The 22,971-nt window shown below is 40.4% G+C and overlaps 1 protein-coding gene across 1 annotated transcript; it reads left to right on the top strand.

Moving 5' to 3' along the window:
- Nucleotides 1-3,191: 3,191 nt before the first annotated feature.
- Nucleotides 3,192-21,254, top strand: ntrk2b (neurotrophic tyrosine kinase, receptor, type 2b). Its single transcript, XM_030743073.1, has 17 exons — nt 3,192-3,814; nt 6,235-6,309; nt 6,562-6,630; nt 6,726-6,877; nt 7,044-7,180; nt 8,223-8,355; nt 8,752-9,057; nt 9,169-9,183; nt 9,320-9,322; nt 9,459-9,493; nt 9,676-9,775; nt 12,019-12,207; nt 12,721-12,851; nt 12,983-13,155; nt 14,033-14,273; nt 16,704-16,862; nt 18,272-21,254. The coding sequence occupies exons 1-17, from the start codon at nt 3,618-3,620 to the stop codon at nt 18,455-18,457; spliced, it is 2,301 nt and encodes a 766-aa protein (XP_030598933.1). The 5' UTR covers nt 3,192-3,617; the 3' UTR covers nt 18,458-21,254.
- The last annotated feature ends 1,717 nt before the right edge of the window (nt 21,255-22,971 follow it).

Genomic DNA, 22,971 nt, shown 5'->3' on the forward strand with positions numbered 1-22,971 from the left:
CGCGGGCGGGGCTAAGGCAGAATGGAAACTCTGTGGGACAGTTTGAATCTTTTGGGAATTTCTGATCCTGAGTCAGGGGTCGCAGACAGTGTGAGGGGGCTTTTCTGTCCTGAATTAAGACTGCCAGGCTAATTAAACCTGCTTCATATGAGAAGTGAAAATACGGTTAAACATTCACATATTTATTTTAAGCATACTAAATAACTTACACATTCTTAGAAATGATCCAATAATAGCAATCATAAATAAATATATTTTTATAAAATAAAATATAAAAACTTCCTGCATTATACGCTGTTTACGCAAACTTACAATTTTCTGTTTCCGTTTCAAAATAAAACCTCCTCTAACCTTCTGCTCATAGACATACAGAATAACCCTTCATTCCTTGACGATGCTTTTATTGTGAAACACTTGCAGGAATGTGTTGTGGGAAACGACAGGACAGAGAGCGCAGCGAGGACGCATCCAGGGGAGCAGTGAGATGTGAGGGATGTGGAGCTGCTGATGAAGAGGGTCACGCAGGCAGAGGTGGAGATGAAGCTGGAGAGACAGGTGACTTCATGGTCAGTTGTTAAAGTCAGTCAAACATGTTTATTCTATGTGTTAAATCGCATCCTAAATTCAGAAGAATTAATTACATTGTTACAATACTTGGAATGCGCCAGTGAGAGGGATGAAGTGAGAGGGAGTTCTATGAATTTCTACCACATTTGCCAGACATTTTCTGGTTAAAGTTTCCTCAGTTGTTTATTGCAGCCCTGTACAAAAAGGCTGCAATACCCCCCTCCTTCCCCACTTCATTTATTTTTGAAAAAAAAAGTCCTATTTGCTTGCTGGGCATATTTAACAGTCTTGCCTACTGTGCTGGACTAAATACTTAATTACTTGCATAACAGGTTACTTTATCATTGGGTCGGTAGTTATGTGCTGCAGACCTGTCTGCATACACCATGTAAAGACTTATATGTGCTGTGTAAACGTACAGTAAAGCACAGAATTAAACAACTGCACAGTGACTGTTTCAGTGATGGGTTTAAATCACCTGAAAGGAATCACATTTGTTATGTTTGAAACAGAACAATTATTTGAGTGAGAGCCACTGAAAGCACGTGAATATTCCTGGATTTAGATCAGCAGTGCCACGGCTGCAGAGGCACACCAGGGTTCGAATAGATTTGACATTATAAAAGAAAGAAGACACGGTACACTGATAGTAGAAGTAAAAACATCAAGAGGGAAAAAATACTTTTTTTTAAATTATATTTTAGGACAACTTACAAACTTTTTAAGTGGTTCTGACTGATGATTCTACATGTGCATTTTTATGTCCAGGTTTCTATTTTAATGAAAGACAGCTGAGAGAATGCTTCTCAATAACCTCCCAAATAAGTGCCCAGAGTTGTCTCAAAGTGGCTGCAGAGTTTCAAGACTCGCCCTTATCACAGACTGGGATGGTCCAGAAGTGACACCAAACTCTATGAACAACAACCACAGTTGATCTTAACTTTTTCTACTTGTTCGTGCCCTTATTCCAGAGGAGAAACATCCCCAAAGGAGGGTTTCTTCCAACTGAGGACACCAACAAGCAAAGTTGGAAAAAACTTATGTCAATTTTTAAAGCTATCACCCCCATTTTCAAAATAAAAGAAGTGGCACAGTCCACGGTCTGCATGTTAATTCTCTGAAACAGAAACTCGCCAACCAACAAAAATGACATAATCACGATCAGACTTATTAATCCAGAGTTGCCACCTGGCTCCCCATGTGTTGCAAGCCTGAATCATGCCCATATTTCCTCTATTAAACATCCCCTTTCTCAAAGTCTTGTTATGCTTCTGCACACACACGCACACATACACACACACGTATATATATAAATGCAAGGATCTATTGCAAAATAAAGAGCTCTCTCTTCCCTCTCCTATACTCTGAGGTTGCCATGGAGACAGATATAATTCCGTTCTTGATGTTTCTCTTAAAAAAAAAAAAAAAAAAAAAAAAAAAAAAGCCTGCGTACATATTTTCATCTGCAACCATAGCGACACTTGACATTGTCCGCGCTATTTGTAAAGAGCAAGTCACCATAGCGACACTAACCATCCAGGCTGTGTCACAGATCATGTGTCCCGGCTGCCTCCTCGTCGTGAGTGGAAATACAGGAATCCGCTGGTAAACAGGATCTATTTGTTCAGTTTTGAAACATATGATCAGCATGATGTTTGGCACTGCACTGTAATGACCAAAGAACTGGAAAAATAAATAAGTAAAAACAGACACCACATCTGAGAATTTAATGGGCGCACTTTGGGACATTTAAGGCTAAAAAAAAGCAACATGTTGCAATAATGTTTTTTTGTTTTTTTTTTTTAATTATTATTATAACACAGGCTTGCATAAATGTCATGCGGTTGACAAATACCTTAACACACACCCACCAGAAATGTATTTAACATGTTAATCCTGAACATACTCGAACTAAAACATGCAACAGTCTGTTTAAAGTTCGCTGCATTTTTTTTCTCAGATAAAGTTAAAAAAAAAAAAAAAAAAAAAAAAAGCTCTTTACCGGCCTATGTCGCCTATATCGTTCACTGATCAGTGATTGGAGTGATACCTATTTGAAGCTTGCCAACATAGTATAGGTAATTATTTTTCATAGATGCACCCCGTCTTGTGCGTCAACCGTACGTCACACCAGGCCTAATGGCCAACCGTAGCCTACAACAGTGTTGGTGTGAAGGAAGAAAAAAAAAAAAAAAAAAAAAAGCTTTCATCCAATGCATGGCTTCAGAGTAACCACAACACAAGAGTTTACATCCATATTGTTGTTGTGCCCATCGCAGACAGGGCATTTGACCCGCAGCTGGTCACTTGACACAAATCTGCAGATGCTGATGTTTAGGATTTTTGTTGTACGGTTTAAATACAAATTTCTCACCATTCTATGAAAAATAAAAGTCTGAAATAAAAATTTCCACTCATAATCGCAACCACGTCCCCCCCTGTAAGCCCTGTCCCAGTTATGGCAGGGTGAGCTGCGCTCGTCCTCGGCGATAATCGATAGACGGATGCAGGTAGCCTTCCTCCCTACACACGCAGCTTCACCACGCATCCTTACTCCACTGTGCAGTCTCTCCTTTCTCTCTCTCCCCCCCCACCCCCCACCCCTCCCCCCCACATCACCTCACACACACGACAAACCGCTCGTGGGGGCCCTGCCTATTGATCTCTAAACATCTGGAACACCTCATAGTTGCTTTACAAGGCAGTGGCGAGCAGTCTGTGACCCCCCGATAGGGGAGTGAGGCAAGCAGCGGCAGCAGCACCAGGACGGACCACTTGACACCTTGCTTCACGGCATCGATATGCAGTAGTGTGATACCAGCTCTGCGGAGACGGGAAGGCCAGTCCATGGCATCTTGATATTAAAACCGTGAGCTCTGCGCATTCCTCGCCGACAGCGTAGTGTTTTTTTTCCCCCTGCGGAGTCGAAAGGATTAACTTGGCCAAAAGGAGAAAAAAAAAAGAAAAAAAAAAGGCGAGGGAGGAAATCTTAATAATTCAATTTGAGCTGATTCTGTTTGGGGGATTCGTGGGATACCATTGGACCTGCGATGGACTCCAGCGCGGGGGAATATGGCATGGCTCGTGTCGGATTGTTTTTGGTTTTGATGGGGCTGTGGAGATTTAGCGATGCTTGCCCTGTATCCTGCACTTGCAGCATCTCAAGAATTGTTTGTATTGATTCTGTACCAGGGATCGAGGATTTTCCCGTCCTCACGTTAGATGACATGGAAAACATCACTGAGATGTAAGTACATGAAAATGATCGCACTAACAGCTTATTAACTCATTAGGAAGCAATGCGTAAAGAGCTCCCCTGGAATCTGTAGGTCGCAGGAATATCAAATAGTTCGGGTTGAAATAATAATAACAATAATTATAATAATAATAAGGGTGAGAATAACGTCAACGTCAATATTAATGGAGGTCTGGAATCTCCTTGTGGATTAAACATCAGCAGAGATCCGTGTTTCGCGCTTTTCCCGACATAGAATTTATTTTATCCTTATAACCAATGTCAGATCATGTAGCCTCGTATATGTGTGTGTGCGTGGCAGAGGCAGTTGTTGCGCGTGCGCGAGCGCGTTATGGTGGCGAGGTTGTGCGTCAGGCTTATTTGGATTAGTCGGTGTTTTCCTTTACAAAACAGCACCAGTGGTAGTGATGGAGTAAATCTTCAGGCCTGACGCAGCCTCCGAGGTGCTCAGTCGGTTTTTGGGCGGCGGTGTGAAGCAGCCTCGATACTTCACGTTGTTTGGCACCTTACACATGAGATCGCATCAGTTGTATACAGCTGCCAATAGGCTACCCACAGTTGTGTAGCCTCATTTGCGTCAGTGTGTAGGTCTGTGTCGAAGTGTACTTGCTACAACCCTGCACAAGTGCGTGGCACCCAGTGGAGCATTGGGGAGACTGGGTGAGTTTTCTGAGTCAGGCAGACTAGGCGGCACATCAGTCCATCATGAATGTAGTTTACTAGGGGTCAACGTGTTTATTTTCATTTTTGCAAATAAAAATAAAAGTCTTTCAGCAGCCCGTAATTTTTTTTAATTTTTTTTTAAATGTTCTTCACTTTGTAAAGAGTGCAGTTGCTGCACGTTTCTTTAAGGCAATGTGCACAACATCAGTGAAGGACACCGGGGCAGTCAGCCCTACCTTCTGAAAATCAGCTATAAATAAAAAAAATTCTGTTTGCCATACTTTAAGGCAACACTTCTAAAGCAGCACTGCCTCTTTAGATACATTCTGTAGTTTTAAGGCAGTCTCAAATCCTCTTGTAAACACTTAAAGCACTGTCAAACCCATTAGTGCTTAGACAGGGGAATCCTCCCAAGTTGTTGTTGTTGTTGTTCTTCTTCTTTTTTTCCAGATCATTTGGAAGGTTTAATGAAATATCTTGATTTATAATTTAAGGTCTTAAACCAGTTAAAACAGTACAGTCATTTCCCCTTAAAATAATTCATACATTTTTCTCCTTTGTACTATCAAAGCTTTAAAAACTATCAGATGTGTGGTTACTTGTTACACGTTCCAAAAACCAATTTCAAATTTTGACTGTGTTCTTCAAAAAGTCTCTTGCTTGTTAGATATTTTAAATTCCAGCTTTGGTGATGTGTAGGAATGTGCTGGCGGAGCCCTGAAGAAAATCTAAAAAATAAAAATACATCTTGAAGTGAGATGTTCTTCGTATTTTTTAAAGTGGCCAACACTTTCTCAGCCTCCCTGAATTACGGTGCTGAAGCACAAAACCCACAAGATACAATGATATGCATTTTATGACCTTAGGGAGACGAGAGATGGAACGTAATCTACCAGAATTTGATTTCAGCACAGCGAATGGGGTAAAGCCTCATCTGTCCCAAGTTCACAATTTCACCACAAGGCCCTTGTGTTCCCAACATGCATAGAACTTAGTTTAACAAGTATTAAAGATTGTTCAGCATCGTGCTCCAAAGATACCGATGCCTAAAAGCACCTTCTCACCTAACCTGAAACCTCTCAGCTAAACTGAACCCCAAGGCCATGCTCTGGCATGATAATCAATCTAACAGCCCGGATAAAGCTTTGGATCACCAAAGACTGGACAAAAGAAAGAGGACATCTTTAAAAAACTTTTGTTGAAGCGCAAACTTGAATTTCACGCCTCCAAAACTTCACACACAAAAGCCCCATCAGTCTGTGAGTAAGCAAATATGATAAGGTCTCCTCCTGCTATCAACCTCCAGCAAGATGCTGACACACCCATGAACTGACCACAGCTCAGCACCCAGATTAGGCCGGTGTTAGAACCTGTCCCTGAACAGTGTTTTAGCTGGTTATGATTAATTATTCCAATTAATTAACTCTGATCAAGGTAATTTTCCTACAAATTATTATTATTATTATTATTTTGGTGATAATTCCAATTCTAATTGAGCCAATTTTTATTTTAATGCTTCAAAGCATCAAATAAAAATTTGTTTGGTAAAAAAAGATTAATTTTGTAAAATACACACATTTCTTATTCCACACTCGAATTAATTAATTAGTTCATCTATAAACCTAGAACCTATATCTTAATGTCACATTTGATTCCATATTTTGCTTTATTTTGCATTATTTGTGTGAATAATTTGACTCAAAACGTGCACCATGCTAAGTTTCCCCTTTTGTATTTTTTTCCCACAGATATATTGCTAATCAAAACAGGCTGTTTGACATAAGCGACAGCAGTCTGCGGCACTACATAAACCTGAGGAACCTGTAAGTATAACACTCAGCATTTTTTTTTTTTATTGTTCAACATGGAATTAAAGGAAGGTAAAGTAAGAACAGTTTAACTTCCAACAGAACGGTTACAAAGACAAGATTGACGGCCGTGTCACCGGATGCGTTTTTTAACAATACGAGACTTCAATATGTGTAAGAAGAGTTTCAAAGATCCTCTTCAGTTACTTCATTGATACACACAGAAGATGGTTTAGTTGGATATTTACAGCTTTTCTTGCCTTTCAGAAATCTCCGAGACAATAACTTGTCAACACTGTCATGGAGAACATTTCAGAACTTTAACATTACATATCCGTAAGCGACACATGCACACCAAACTAATAACACATCCACCTCTTGTCTATATATTGTCTCATGTAGTGTGTAAATTTCTTTTTGTTTGTTTCTAGGCTACTTCTGTCTGGGAATCCTCTGGATTGTGTTTGTGAAAACCTGTGGATCAAACTAAGACTCCTGGAAGAAACAGATAGTCCAGAGCTGACATGCACAGATGAGAGAGGAGTGGTGCAGGACTTTGCTACCCTCTTGCCACCAGACTGTGGTAAAGTGAAACCATGCCATAAAAGACAAAGCTGACTAGACTGATTGATATCAAATGGTTGGCGGAGTGGACATACATTAGAGACCGAACCAAAGACAGAAAGAAAGCTCAAAGGAAATCAGTCTGATCGAGTGTTTAGTCTTATTGTTTGCATGTTTTCTCACAGTGGTTCCCACAGTAGAGGTCACCCCGAGAAATGTGACTCAGATGGAGGGGAGTAATGTCAAAGCTGTTTGCAGTGCCTCAGGCTCCCCTGCGCCTGAGATTGGGTGGAACCTTGATGAGCTCTCGACCCACAATGAGGTGAGGGTGATCTACCCCACTGTTCTCATTTGAAACCTTTAGTACTGGTCTCCCTCCCTGGGCTCCTGAGCTATAGATTTACTTTGGTGATATTCTAGTTTTTTCACATTTCATTTTACTAATGGCTTCAGTTGGTGTAATAACAGAATTTTCCAAATTTGGGATAAATAAAGAATTTCTTATTCTTATTTCTTATTACTATTATTATCCCATGAACGTACCTAAATCGAATGCCAAATTTATCTTGCTTAAACGTCTGTGTAACCAGACAGAATGATAATTTCTGTCCTTCAGAGTTTTACTTTTTTGACAGCTTTCAAAACATGCAACATATTTTTTGATTAGTACAACCTGCTGTTTTCAAATATGTACAGTAGGTTTCATTCATTTTTATCCACATGTGAACAGTAGTTCCAGCAGGGTTTGCAGAGCCAGCGTGATTTTTAACAATTGTTAAACGAATATGAGGAGCTGGAGACTTCAGTTGTATTTGACTGCTCTGAGACTAGTTTCTGATTTGAAACTCTCGACTGAAAGCAGTGCAAGAACTATTTTTATTTGAGAACTTGTAACTATCTTAGCTGATGCTTTTTACTAATTATTTTTACTATTTTAAATCAGCTTTATATTATAGTTTCCACTGTTTATCCCTTACTTTGTTTAAACTCTATCCCTACCTTCCTCTATTTAAATGCGGATTTGTTACTTTTACTTGCTTTTATGCATTTCTTTGAACTATTTCAATGTCTTAGCTGTTAGTCACTTCTAGCTACTGGTTCAATTATTATCTCTTACATTGATTTTAGTGTGCTAAATACTATTCGATAATATTTTTAGATAGAATTTACCTTGGTCCAGTATACAGGCGAGTTCTTCATTTCCTTTGGGTAAAAGACTGACTACTCTGGTGTCTCAATCTGTGGCATCAGTGTGTTACAGCTGACTGAGGCTGTATTGTCCAGTCAGCTAATATCGGTTACATAAGATCAAGCCAATTTTCTTTATACAGGAAATATAATGCAAACCAATAATGTTCTTACAGATTGAACTTACTGATATGGAGAGCATCCTCACCTTGTCAGGCCTGTCTCCTGATGATAATGGCAGGGCGATCATATGCAGTGCCGAGAACATGGTCGGTCTGACCGAGGCCAGCCTTCAGCTCAATATTCTCTGTAAGGACTTTAACCATGGCATACATCTCTAGAAATTATATTTGCATTGCTAAGTTTCATTTCTCTAATTTAATGTGATGAACTTTTAAATGCCTTCTTCTAGACGCTGTTTTTCCAGTGGAAGCAGAAGGCTCCTCATTTTGTTATCATTAGTGTCTCTTGGCAAACCTTATTGACTCTCCATGTTTCCTGTCCAAAGCTCTTCCTCATGTGAAGCTCCTCGTGCCTTACATTACACCTCTGCTTGTTTAGTTCCACCCTCCTCCTCTTTCTCCATGTTTCCCTGCTGTCAGTATTCAAATGTTGTGTGATCAGTTTTACCTATTGGCTTCCCTCCTTGTGTTTATTTCCTAACATCCTGCAATTACTCTTCCTCTACTGTTGCCTCTGTGTCAGTTGCCCCCACCATCCAGCATCTCGACACTCCACAGCGGGACCACCACTGGTGCATCCCCTTCACCGTAACGGGGAACCCCAAGCCGGAGCTTAAGTGGTACCACAATAACAGTCCTCTCCAGGAACAGGACTACATCCGGACCATGATCCACGTGACCACGGAGAACGAGCAACACGGCTGCTTACAGCTGGTCAACCCCACCCACATTCACAACGGCGTGTACAAGCTGGTGGCAGAGAATAAGTACGGTAGAGATGAGAAGAATATCTCCGCCCAGTTTCTCCACCCGCCTGACAACCGCACAGGTCAGTGTCTTTTCACAGACGCTCATTTATTGAAGTCAGCTCATTTCTGAACCTGGTTTTTCTTTATGAATTTGACTAACGACATATTTTTCTTTTTCTTTTTTTTCCCAGAGGAAGAAGAGTTTTGTAAGGATTAAATTTTCTTATACCAACAATCTTTATGCTTGTTCACATGATAATAACTGTGTACAAATGTAAAATGACCTCTGATAATGTCCACCTCTCTTTCCTGCCTTTCCCTGCGCCTGCATCTTCTGCCCAGACTGTGGGTATTTGAACTCTTATAACACTCACATTAAACTGTTTAGCATGAAGCCTAACAATCAGCATGTTTTCACTCACTAAATGCTATTGCATAAAAATGTTCAGACGAATGTTTTTGGTATGTATATTTCTTTCAGATACTCCACTCCCTCCACTGAATGACAGCGTTGCTGTAAGTGATTCTAATCAGTCCGCGCCATCTAAAGCAGTGGTACCTACCTCTTGACTTGTTGTAACCCCTTAAAATATACAATATATATTTTCCTGTTTATTTCAATCATTTAAAAAAAAAAAAAAAAAAAAAGCAGTTCCTGTTATCACCTCATGACTCCATCTTAGTTTTTTCCTTCCCAGGTGTATGTAGTTGTGGGAATTGCTGGAGTTGCCCTGATCGGCTGTGTGCTGATGGTGATCATACTGAAATACGGAAGAAACTCCAAGTTTGGCATTAAAGGTGCAAAGATTTTCAGAAGTGACTGAACTGTTCTTCCTCACCCCGAGCTGGACGATATTACATGTGTCTGTTAGAAGCAGCAGTTTATTCTGCAGACCCCGGCCCATCACTCTGAATAAACGTCGCACAAACACTATCCTCAGCTTGAGGTCGTGGCTTTGCAGTCTGCTTGGAGATTTTGCGTCAGTTGAACTGCCTCAGGAGTAACCCTGTATTGGTCACCCTAACGTTTGTTGAAAAAAAAAACAATCCTAAACTAGAAAGCCGGAAACACTGGCACCATCAATTATCTGAATACATCTGTACAGAAAGACAAATGGTGCCTTAAAACAAAAACATTGATTTTTTTTAAAATAGATGCTACAACACATTTTAACACCACCTGCCTTCCTGTGTAGCACAGTTAGGTCCATAAGTATTTGAACAATGGCACAATTTTTGTAATTTTGGCTCTGTACACCACTGCAGCGGATTTTAAATCAATTTGTGATTGAAGTGCAAAATGACATAATGCTATTAGTACTTGGTTGAAAGTCCTTTGCAGACTAAAGTCTAGAACCCATGGACATCACCAAAATGCTGTTTCCTGCCTTGAGACGCTCTGCCTGAGCTTTACTGGAGCTGCCTTCAGTTGCTCTTGTTTGTGAGTCTCTCTGCATTTAGTTTTATGCTCAGTAAGTAGAATGCATGCTGTATTGGGTTGGGATCAGATGACTGACCTGGCCATTAAAGATATCCAATTTCTTTGCCTTGAGAAAACTCTTGGGTTGCTTTTGCAATATGCTTTGGGTCATTATCCGTTTGCACTGGGAAGCTCTGTCTTATCGGTTTAGCAGCATTTGGCTGAACATAAGCAGAGGGTTAGACTTGGTTAGATGTTGTGAAAGAGTGTTTTTAACCAAGGAAATAATTTTGAGAGAGTTGTTTTCTGTGGTTATTCAGGTCTTTTGGGTGTTACTGAGCTGGCCAGTGAATTCCTTTTAAGAATGTACCAGATTGTTGATTTGACTAATGATGGCCTCCTTCACATGAACTGACATCTCTTGGGACCTCATATTTAGAGTTCCAGTGAACAGCTACTAAATGCATCAACTCCAGATGTTTTATCTGCTTCATTTATCATGGAATAGCAAGGGAACAAGCTTCAGCTGGCTATGAAACTGCTCATCAGTCAATTGTCCAATGACTTTTGAGCATCTAAAAATGGAGGGGTGTGGACTGTGTGTAAAAATGGCTGCAATTCCTAAACAGTTAAAGCAATGCTTGAATTTAGGCCGACAGTCTGCACTTCAATCACATATTGATCACCTGTGGTTGTGTTCAGAGGCATGATCGCAAAACTGTGTCATTGTCCAAAAACTTATAAACCTAACTATATAACCAAATAAATAATTATGCATGCAAGAAAAACATTTTCATTCAATCTGTTCAACTACTGCCAGTGACATCAGTGCCCCCCCCCTTTCAGGTGCATGTATCATAACTGTTATCATCCTAACCCTGACAGCATGCCTGTAAACTCTTTTTTCATTTGTGTATTTACTTAAACAATTTTTTTTACGACCATTAGCTGCGATCAGCTATCATCTCATAATAATAATCTTTTACTTATTCACTTTTCTCTCATTGTACTCAAACAGATTTGATATACCAGATTCCAGATTTGAATAATTTATCATATATCGTGTGTTTGTTTGAGTCCATGTACTGAGCTTTATTTGTTCTTGTTGAGTGTTTTTTTTTTTTGGTTACTTTTGTATTTATCACCCCTGAAATAATGGTACAATGTAAGACATTTAAAAAAACACATCATATGATTAGCAGCACTATCCTAATCATTAATGAAAGGCTAGGATGTCCTAATATCTACCTACACTTATATCATAAAATATTAATTAAGTTCTTATGTGCTATTTATAAATTCTATGTCAGGTGTTTAAAAGTAGGCATCAGTGTTGGCGCTGCAGTTCCTACTGTGTTCATGTGAAAATTACTAGAGGAAATAGTGAGCTCTGCTTTTTTGCTGAGTGCATCCTTTCACATTGTGCTGTATGAAAGCTGCCTGTAATCTATAATCTGACATATTTTATGCAACCTGTATTCTCTCTGTCAATCTCTTTTCACTCTGCGACCCTACTTTTACTCCTCTTCCTTTATGACTAGGAGCTTTACACTTCTTCTTCTTCTTTGCTCTCTCTTTCTCCTCCTCCTCCTCCTCCTCCACCTCCTCTGTGGCTCCCAAGGCTCCTCCTCAGTTATCAGTAATGACGATGATTCTGCCAGCCCTCTTCATCACGTCTCCAATGGCAACAACACCCCGTCATCCTCAGAGATGGGTCCAGACGCAGTGATCATTGGAATGACAAAGATTCCTGTCATTGAGAACCCCCAGTACTTCCGTAACTCCGGCAGCATGCTGAAATCCAACACGTGTGAGTTATCGCCTCGCTCGACAAACGCCAGGTAACCTGGGCCTTTTCTGATAAATCCATGCAGGGATCACTGCTAGGCGCCATATTTATTTTTGGCATCCTGCTGCACTGTGATAGTGACTCCTGCTCCTTAGGCCAGCTGGATAGTTGGACCACAGAAGATGTGCAGAAACACAAGCTCGCACAAAAGGCTTAACTCAGCATTTTTTTTTATATGTTATGAATTATTTAGATGACTGACTGTTCAAGTCCTTTTTGTCAAGCAAAAATGCCAACTATTAATTGAGTCTAGTCTTTTGAATATGCGATTTGCTAAATATATGTGTTTTCTGTGATATTAAATGAAACCTCTTTCAATTTGGGAATTTTGATCAGATCAATCACGCAATCTGAAGCCACATCCTTGTGCATTGTGAGATTAGTGAAGACAAAACACACATCAAAAAATATCAAACTAAATATTCCCAGTGTACACATAACCGTGAGGGTGATTTGACTTCTTTTGCATTAAAGTTGTCCAGCACATCAAGAGACACAACATTGTGCTGAAGCGCGAGCTGGGAGAAGGAGCCTTTGGGAAGGTCTTTCTAGCTGAATGCTACAACCTGACACCAGACCAGGAGAAGATCCACGTGGCAGTCAAGGTACAGATCAAATGATCAATAAGCTTCACAGTCAGTCAGTAAATCCTAGTGATCAGATGTACATTCCTGCAGATAAAGCAGATAATGCTTCTCACCGTTTGTCTCTTGACTTTGTCTCTGCTTTATTTCAGACACTGAAAGAAGCCAGCGAGAGTGGCAGAGCCGACTTCTACAGAGAGGCCGAGCTCCTCACTAACCTGCAGCATGAGCACATCGTCACCTTCTATGGGGTGTGCGTAGAGAGCGACCCACTCATCATGGTGTTTGAATATATGAAACACGGGGACCTAAACAAGTTCCTCAGGTAAGCGTCTTTAGACTTTGTACTGGTATCTGTTACCAATCGACCAATGAAACTTGACTTGTTCACCTTTCACGGAGATCAATGTGTGTGTGTAAGGACCAACAAGCTGATAATAAGACAGAACAAATGTATTAAAAGGAAATAATGAAAACTAAAGCGTCTTTTTATAACAAAAAATTGTATAAAACAAGAACACTAAAAGCAAATTCATACAATACACCTTGCTAATACTGGATTGGACCCTCTTTCCACTGCTTCTCACTGTCGCTCAGGAGCTAGAGTGGTTCAATCCCCAGCTACTCCAGTCTGCATGTCAAAGTATCCTTGGGCAAGATACTGAAGCCCAAGTCACCCCTGATGCATTGAAATGTGCAAATGTTAGACAAGGTGCTTAGGTATAGAAAAAGGTGCTCGTGTGTGTGGCAAGAAAAAATTCCCCACACCATTGCGCCAGTGGCTTCAATTGTTGGTAAAAGGCAGAATGAATCCATCCTTTCATATTATTTATGACATATTCTGATCCTACGATTTGGAACAGAGATCGATCAGACCAGGCAACATATTTCCAGTCTTCTATTGTCCAATTTTGGTGAGCCTGTGCAAATTGTAGCCTCAGTTTCCTGTTCTCACTTGACAAAAGTGGCACCCAGGGGGATCTTCTTCAACAAATCTTTAGTCGTCCTCACTTAAAAGAAAAAATGTTTTAAAATAATTTCAGGTAAATTTTTTGTTATTAATATCACATTCACATAAGAGATTTTAAACTCAATGAGTTTTTCCTGTTAAAATAAAATAAAATAAAATAAAATATTAAGCGTAATGACCTGGTGCAGTGGTTCCATGCATTACTAAACTGTGCAATGGTTTCTGGGTGCAGGTCCCACGGTCCCGATGCAGTGCTCATGGCAGACGGTCAACACAGCATCCTGGTGGAGCTCACTCAGTCCCAGATGCTGCACATTGCCCAACAGATTGCTGCTGGCATGGTCTACCTGGCCTCCCAGCACTTTGTCCACAGAGACTTGGCAACAAGGAACTGCCTGGTAGGAGAAAACCTGCTGGTCAAGATAGGAGACTTTGGCATGTCCAGAGATGTTTACAGCTCAGACTACTACAGAGTGAGTACTTTGGATAATTTCCCCTTCTTTACCTTACTTCATCTTGCCCCATTTGAGTCCTTATACAGCTGCACTTGCATGCATACATGCAACCTTTCTGAAATATACACAAAAATATGGAAATGATCAAATGTGTAATTAGAATTTCACTCCTGGTTTGGTCTAAAATAACTGCAGCTGCAAGAATGACAATTTTACCCAGAGGCATTTTATCTATTTTTACTACAGTTTAAATGCAAATTCTCTAATCTGTATAAAAATGAGGTAACAAAACAATCACCTTAACCATACTGAGCTGACAGATGTATTTTATTCCTTCATTGTGGCTCACATGCCAGCATGAATCCCACAGTGCCCTCTGCTGCCCAAAGTGGCATCAGAAATGTGAACACACTAACTGTAAATCGTTTCCAAGATGCATTTGCCTGCATCTAATAAGATAACCTTACAGAGGGCCTGTCACCAACTCCTGTTACTGAGCGCATTAACAAAGCTCATGATACCAGGCTCCTCTTTCACCTGCTATAATGCTGCTCTAATTCTGGAAGTCGGTCCTGTTTCACATGCACTTAGAGCAAATATTAAATTAAATCAAACTGAATTATTTTCACATTTAGACAAGAGTGAAACCTTTGACAGTTGACTAGAATTTTATATTTGTGCACCACTGTTGGATTGGTGGTTGATGCACTGCATTATAAATACTCACGCGGACAGCTTCAAGTACTCTTGTGGCTGTCTATTGTTTTGCCCACTACATGAATATTGACAAGTGCAGACTAAATAAACACCCCACTGCACAATGCAATGAGTTGTGACATGGCACGTTATCCTGCTGGAAGCAGCCATCAGAAGATGGGTACACTGTGGTCATAAAAGGATGGATGCAGTCGGCTCAGGTGGACTGTCCCATTTAAATGATGCTCATTTGGTACTAAGAGGCCTGAACCATTAATGAAAGACAGGGTGGACACACCAAATTGCAGCCCTACCACCCAAATGTCACAGAAGAAATCAAGACTCATCAGACCAGGCAATATTTTTCCAATCTTCTGGTGTCTAATTTTGGTGACGCCGTGAAAAAGGAACTGTACCTGGTGTGGTCCTCTGCTGCTGTAGTTGCTTCAAGGTTTGATGTGTTGCACATTCAGAGAATTGCTCTTCTGCATACCTTGGTTGTAACAAGCAGTTAATTGAGTTACTATGGCCTAGCAGCTTGAAGCTATCTGGCCATTTTCCATTGACCACTGAACTGTTGCTCACTGGATATTTTTTTGTTTTTAAGACAGTTCTGTGCAGGAAAATCCCAGCAGATCAGCAGTTTCTGAAATGTTCAGACCACCTCATCTGGTACCAACAGCCATGCCATGTTCAAAGTTACTTAAATCACCTTTTTCCCCCCGATTCTTATGCACAGTTTGAACTTCAGCCATTTATCTTGACCATGTATACATGCACTGAGTTGCTGCCATGTAATTGGCTGGTTGGATATTTTAGTTAATGAACAGGTATACTTAATAAAGCCAGCAAGTATATATTTAATGTTAAACAAGGTTCCTCAAAAATAACCAAAAAGTTATCAATGGAAAAACGATATAAATGAAAAAAAAACAATAATTTTTTTACAAACCAATTTAAGGTGGAAGGATTAGTCAGACAATCTAGTAGTTTATAAAAAAAATTACCACGATTTTAATATAAAATGTGTGGATCTCTACTGCCCAGCCCTTTGTTTAGTATTATTTCGATTACTACTTTTATTATTACTTCCTGTGTTTAGTGCTAATCAGCAAGTGAAGTGTGTTCACACTAATATGCAACACTGAATGATGAACATGCAACACATTTTGCACATTTTAATCTGGTTGTTCTCAAAAATCTTTCATGCGCAAACCAACAAATACCAACAAAACAAATTTGACAGCACCCCCGCCCCCTTCCACACAACTTTCTTATCAATCATTAACAGTAAGAAGCTACCAGGCCTGGACTTTCTTAAATAAAGGTCAGCACAGTAGAGCTAACAAACTCTGCCCCACACTTTCTGACACTTTCAGTATATAAACTGCAGCATTTGGAAGTCTTGGAGCTACAAAGGCATTCAGCTAAAGAACTGTTCAATAATCTTTTGTTTCCCATCTAGATTTCTTCCATTTTAATGACGCTGACTTGCACTTCATTTAATTATTGTTTATTTGTTATTCATGCACAGATGCCAAACATTTGAGGTTTCCAGCTTCTGACAGTTTGCTGTTTGATCGTGAAAATGATCTTAACTGCAAATCCTGATCATTTCACTCATGACTCACTTGAGCAGGCTGGACCTGGATAAGCAGCAGAAAATGGGTGGATGAATGACATGTTTAAACCCTTCAGCAGGTCTTGCAGTGTTGATTTCTCATCAATGCTGCTGTGTCGCTTTCTCTGCAGGTGGGCGGTCATACGATGCTGCCCATCCGCTGGATGCCCCCAGAGAGCATCATGTACCGGCGGTTCACCACAGAGAGCGACGTATGGAGCCTCGGCGTGGTGCTGTGGGAGATCTTCACCTACGGCAAGCAGCCCTGGTACCAGCTCTCCAACAATGAGGTCAGAGTCACACGAGGTCTCACCCTAACCCTATACTTCACACACATTTGTCTGCATATAAAAGCTACAACTGAAAAAGTCAGATTATATAAAAAAATGTTAGTGTAACCATATTTATTATCACTATCCTAGTACAATATTTATTAAACAGTAAGCTGCCAGAAAGCTTCTTTAACAACACAAGAGAGGCATGAGATTCCTGACCTACACATGTTAGATTAACACTGTAGTGTAGTAATAAATAGTAATAAATGCATGCTGTAGTGTTGCCCTTATTCCCCATTCTATCTCTGGGGGGACTAAGCAGTGGTTCCCACACAGTCTCAATGCTGTTGAGGTCCGGGCTCTTTGGAGGTGAGTTCATGAATAATAGTGTTACACTGTGAGTTTTTCTGTCCATGTATGCTTTCACTGCAGTGGCAGTGTGTTTGGGATCATTGTTATGCTAAAAAATTAAGCTGTTGACAAATAAACGATGGTGTCACATGATGGTTTAAAATCTGATGGCACTTTTCTGTGTTCATAATTCCATCAATTTTGGCAAGATCTCCAACACCACTGGCTCAAACCCTGACAGAGCCTCCAGCATGTTTTACAGATGGCTGTAGACACTCAGTTGTAGATAGGTTTTTAGGCCTGTTCAGTTTCCTCAGTTTTTATTTTTTTAAGGACACACTGCACACCATGCCGAGATATGCCAGATTTTCTACTACTAGTTCTTTGGGAATCACCTTGGTGGTGCAAAAGTATTTTCTTATGCCTCTCATACTGTGTTATCGTTGGGGGTTTTGTAGCTTCAACTAAAGAAATGGAAACAAAGTCCGTGGCTCAGATGTTGACGTGAACGCTTTTTGAAGCCGGAACCCCAAAACAACTAGTGCTTGTATCAGAATATGACATGACACAGCTGGCTACATTATGGGAAACGTTGTATCCAATCTTACTGAAGGTTGACAGACAGTGGGGAATAAATCTGATCGCTCACTCTTGACCATTTTGCTTTTACAAGTCTCAGAACTTCATGGAAGCACAGAACAAAGATGCTTAAGATACGATGCACTGTTGCAGTCACTGTTTGAGTTTTGTATCTTTACAGATGGGGGGTGGGGTGGGGTGGAGATTAATATTGTGTTAAAAAAGCTCTGATGAAAAAATTGATGCTCTTTATGCAACTTGCCCTTGAGATGAAAGACCATTTTTAAGCATCCTCCTTTTCTGGTGCATATTGTAGGAGCTCCTCTCAAATCCAAGCGTCTGGGATTTAAAGAAAGAAAATGACTGTGCAGTTTGATTCCTGTGCACTGCCAGGGGACAGAGATTTTGCTGTCAGACCACATTATTATGTGAGAATAGATAAATCTGCTTCTTTTGAGCATCTTAACCAAACCCCAAACAATGTTTTGCTTCAGGTAATCGAGTGCATCACCCAGGGCCGGGTGCTGCAGCGGCCCCGTACCTGTCCTAAAGAGGTATACGACCTGATGCTGGGCTGCTGGCAGAGGGAGCCGTACATGAGGCTGAACATCAAGGAGATCCACAGCACGCTCCAGAGCCTGGCCAAAGCCTCGCCCGTCTACCTGGACATACTGGGCTGACGCGCCAGTGTCCGTGTAATGTACTGCGTATGCATGTGTGCTTCATATGTGGACAAGTGTTTGTGTGTTTGCACACGATGAAAACGAGGAGGAGAGGAGGATGCGGAGGCTGTGCGAGTGCATCTGTGTACAGAACCTGGCTGTAAATGTGACTGTAAATGCTCCCGTCCGCGTCCTCATTACATGGAGAAAAAGCCTTACGTTTTTTTTGAGTGGTTTTTGCTTTTGCTTTTCTTTTGAATTTGCAGATGTTACTAAGGCATGCTTCACAAAGGGGAAACCAAAATGCAGAGAGAACTGCATACCATTAACGCTCCAAACATGCAGCATAGTGTATGTTATAAGGCATAAAAAGAAGCAAACAGACAGCTTGCTCTGTCTACACTCACCACATCAAATCCTTTCCCTCCTGTATTCCATATGCTGGAAATGAACAAAGAGAAAACAGCGTGTCTCTTTGCGACTGACAGTTTATGGATACATGTCTGTAGATAGAGCAGTTTCCTCTCTCAGCAGTGTCACACCTGCTCCGGTATAACATAAAATAACTTGTTAGTTTACAGCTTTTTTTTTTTTTTTTTTTTTCCTTTTATATGTCACAAGACTATTTTAATATGTCGAGAATTTGTAAACGCTGACTCTGCTTCATACTAGCCGATTGAAATCTGTGGCTTTTGGGTCATCTTGCAGAAACGTGTAACTTACTCCTGGTCCTCTGAGGCACTTCCCGATGTCACGTCTTTTCTGTAAATATCTTTTTCCTGTTTACACAAGGTCATGTGTATTCACGGATGTTTGAAATGATGCGGCTCTCGTTTCAAAATCTTCCTTTCATTTATTTATTTAAAGCACCGAGGATGGGGACCCGGCGGCACTGTTTTTTGTTTTTTTTTTTGGTTCACGTTTGCTTTATCATCCACAAGCAATGTCATTTCTAAAGTCTCTGTTGTACGGTGGCTCATATGTGTCATATGTGACGTGGTTTTTGTTTCCATCTTGGGAGGTTTTCAGATGTTGCGGGTGCTCTTTTAGTTTATATATTGGGCTTTTTATGCATTAAAGCAGCTACCTGTTTTATTTATTTACATTACAAGAGTGCACTTTGTAGATCTCATTTTCAGTTCATAGCATAATGGGCTATGAGACTGCAGTAAAAGCATTAATTAAGAGCCTGATTGCCCTTAAAATGTCCCAGGCGTGCTTTCATCTCTTCTTGTGGCCCCCGGTCAGCCAGGTGGGGACTGATCCAGGTCCTCATGCGGGGCAGTGGTGATTTGTGCAGGCAGCAGATGGTTTCAGAATGCACTCTTGTATTACCTTCAATTGTTTTGTTTTCCTGATATTTAAAAAAAGAAATAAAATAAAAATGTAAAAAATAAAATGTCAACCATGGTGCAATGTCCAATATGGGGTTCGTGCTAATCTTTGCAAATAAAACCAAAAAAAAAAGTAAAAAAAATTATAAAACCCAGCAGGAATTATTCATGTGGAGGCATAAGGCAGTGAGACAATAAGTTATATTTGTTAAGTGCAATTTGTAGCATTACTTAAACACTCAAATGCACAACCTTTAGCACTGAGCTCCCTCCATCGCAAACTCAGCTGTATCTAAAAAGAAAAGATAATCATCCTCGCTGTGCTGGCTATGAATGATGAAAACACCAGTGTGTGTGTGTGTGTGTGTGTGTGTGTGTGTGTGTGTGTGTGTGTGTGTGTGTGTGTGTCTCTCTATGTTTTTAATCACAGCGTTGTGTATTATAGTCACCTGTCTGCTGTACATAAGCAGCTCTCCATTCTGTACAGTTCTGATATTTGTCTATATGAATAGTAGGCTATGTTTAATAGTATAATCCGTTTTAAGCAGGTATCATGTCAAAACTGTGCAACATCTATTGAAGACAATGTGTTATGGGCCACTGGCAATACATACTATATGTAAATACAATTTGATTTGTGCTACATTGTATAATTTCCTTGTGCTTGTTCATAATACCGGTGAGAATACAATCTTCTCTTTTCTTTCTTTTTTCTTTTTCTTTTCTTTTTTTTTTGGCAATTTTTGATCTACAGAGGACTTTAATTAAAAAAAAAAAAAAAAAGGTTTTCTCTGAAGAAGAAAAAAAAGGAAGACGATCTCCGCTTTCCTCTCCACTGTGATGGGGAGCTCACACAGAGGCTGTCTGAGATGCTGCCTGTCTCGCAGGAGGACCACAGACTCTAAACATCAGGAACACTCCTGGCCCGACAGGTGTCCCAGCAGATGTGTGGCCAGTGGCGAGGAGGTCAGAGTTACCTCCTGGCCAACCCCACCACTCTCCCTCTGACTGACTGTAGCCTATTTTGATCCTCTTTCAGATGAATAACTGTGACTTTGCATCATGAATAGTATATTATTTTGAATGTAATCTAGAAGGGTGGGGACCTTTTTTGAATGTAATCTATATCGAGGGGGGGTGTTGATGATTTTTTTGTAAATATACAGTAAAAGAAGAAAAAAAAAAACAGATGACAGTTTTCATTCCTGTGCAGATAACAGAATTTTACTTACTGTGTGAATACTAAGAGAGTGTATATGTATTTGTGTGTGTGCGTATTTGCACATACATCAGATTGCTAGAAGATGCGTGCCTGTGCGGGTGTGCGTGTATCTGAGTGTGTACGAATCTGAGGGCGTGTGTGTCGACTCTCCTAGCAGATTTAATCCTGCTTTAATCTGACAGTTCTATGAATCAATTCAATGCTTTGTGCATCATGTGAGTAGCTTATCCACAATTAATGGAAATGTTCCTTGTGATACTGTGCATTTAATAAAGGTGGTATGTCTTACAGTACAGTTTCTGCCCTTTGGGGTTCTTTGTGTTTTCAAAGTCTTGGAGTTCTTTTTAGCAACTATGGATACACACAATTACACATTAATATGTTTGTTGGGAAACAAAATCACATCTGTGCTACTTGTGAAACAGAAGCCAACACCCAGCTAGCTCATCTTCCAGTGGTTAGAAGTGAGTAAATTTGGCCCTTTACTTTCCTTTGTGGATACTCACATTTAACTAAAGTTTGGCTAAAGTTTATCTATCTAATCTAATCAGCCAATCACATGGCAGTAAAATAATGCATTTAGACCTGCTAAAGTTCAAACTGAGCATCAGAAACTAGTCGCCAGTAAGCTCTTACTGTTGGTGAAAACATGTGAGACCAGCCAAGGGAAAATTAGGACATTTTTAGACCACCTTTGTTTACACAATGGCAAAAGAACTTCTCATTGTATTGTAAATGATTCATTCATTGATTCGGATGCTTCATTTTGATACGCGAATTGAAGGCTTTGGGTGAGTTACGGCCTTTTGCAGGTTATTGCAGTGTTTTGCTGCATGCATGAGCTGCTTTGGGAAATGCATCTCCAGCCGTAATAACTTCAAAACTGTTGCAAGAAATGTGCCAGAGCAGCTGAGAAAACTGCAAACCTCCAGGCTCTGTGAGGGCTCTTTGATCAAGACGGGGAGTGATGGAGAGCTGCATCACATGACCTAAACCCAGCTCAGATGGTTTGGGGTGCCGAGTGAAGGAAAAGCAGCCAACAAGTGCAGAGCATATGCGAGAGCTATAAGGTTACCACCTGGCTAAGAGAGTAAAGTGCATGCAAAAGGATGAAATCAAAAATATGATGAAAATATCACACTTTTTTTGTGAAGCAGATATGTTCAGATACGCTGGATAATAGTTTAGATGTCAGGTTTTTCTACATTTCTGTAGATGAGTGGAGACTCCTTTGGACTGATACTGCACTTATGTAACTCCCACAGTACTGCTTGGCAGAACATCCAACTAAAGGGCTGACTTTAAAAAGATTTATTATGTACTTCCAGGCGCCTTCCCAGTCAGTTACAACTTCAAATTCCAGGTAAATTCCTTAATTATTGACCCATCAGGACAAACGGCAGGCAGGCTGATTGCCTGCTGAAGTGTGACTGACATTTAACCTCTGGTGCTTTCGGTGGTGTGCTACTTTAAAAAGAAGCAGCAGCACAACATGTGTCGTGAAAAGGATCCGTAGGCACCATTTGTTTCTAACAATAACTGCTGAGGAGTGACGAGGACAGCTGGCCTTGAATGACCTCACACACACACACAAGGACAGCACAGGTTTCTGTGGCGTGAGAGCATCACAGGTTGGTTTATAAAGCCGTGTGGTGGTGTTAGAAGCCTGCCGTGGCGCACTGTTGATGTGGTCCACAATTTTAGGTCCCTGCATCCATCAAATCCAAGGATGCCTTCCTCAAGGAAGTATATAAAAATCCACCTATTCCTCAATAACCAAATGAATACTAATCAGCTGATTAATCCTTTACTACAACTTGTGGGCCTGATGAATGACAGACATGCTCTGCTTTAGCTTTATTGCGTTTTTATACTGTATATTAATGCTAAACCCTTTTTAGAAGCCTTATACTATTAATAAACATAATTTTGGTCAGAACGAGTGTTCAGTATTGCAGAGCAACAAACTGTATTTT

Source organism: Archocentrus centrarchus, chromosome 12 (assembly GCF_007364275.1).
Source record: "Archocentrus centrarchus isolate MPI-CPG fArcCen1 chromosome 12, fArcCen1, whole genome shotgun sequence".
In the NCBI taxonomy this organism is placed as follows: domain Eukaryota; kingdom Metazoa; phylum Chordata; class Actinopteri; order Cichliformes; family Cichlidae; genus Archocentrus; species Archocentrus centrarchus.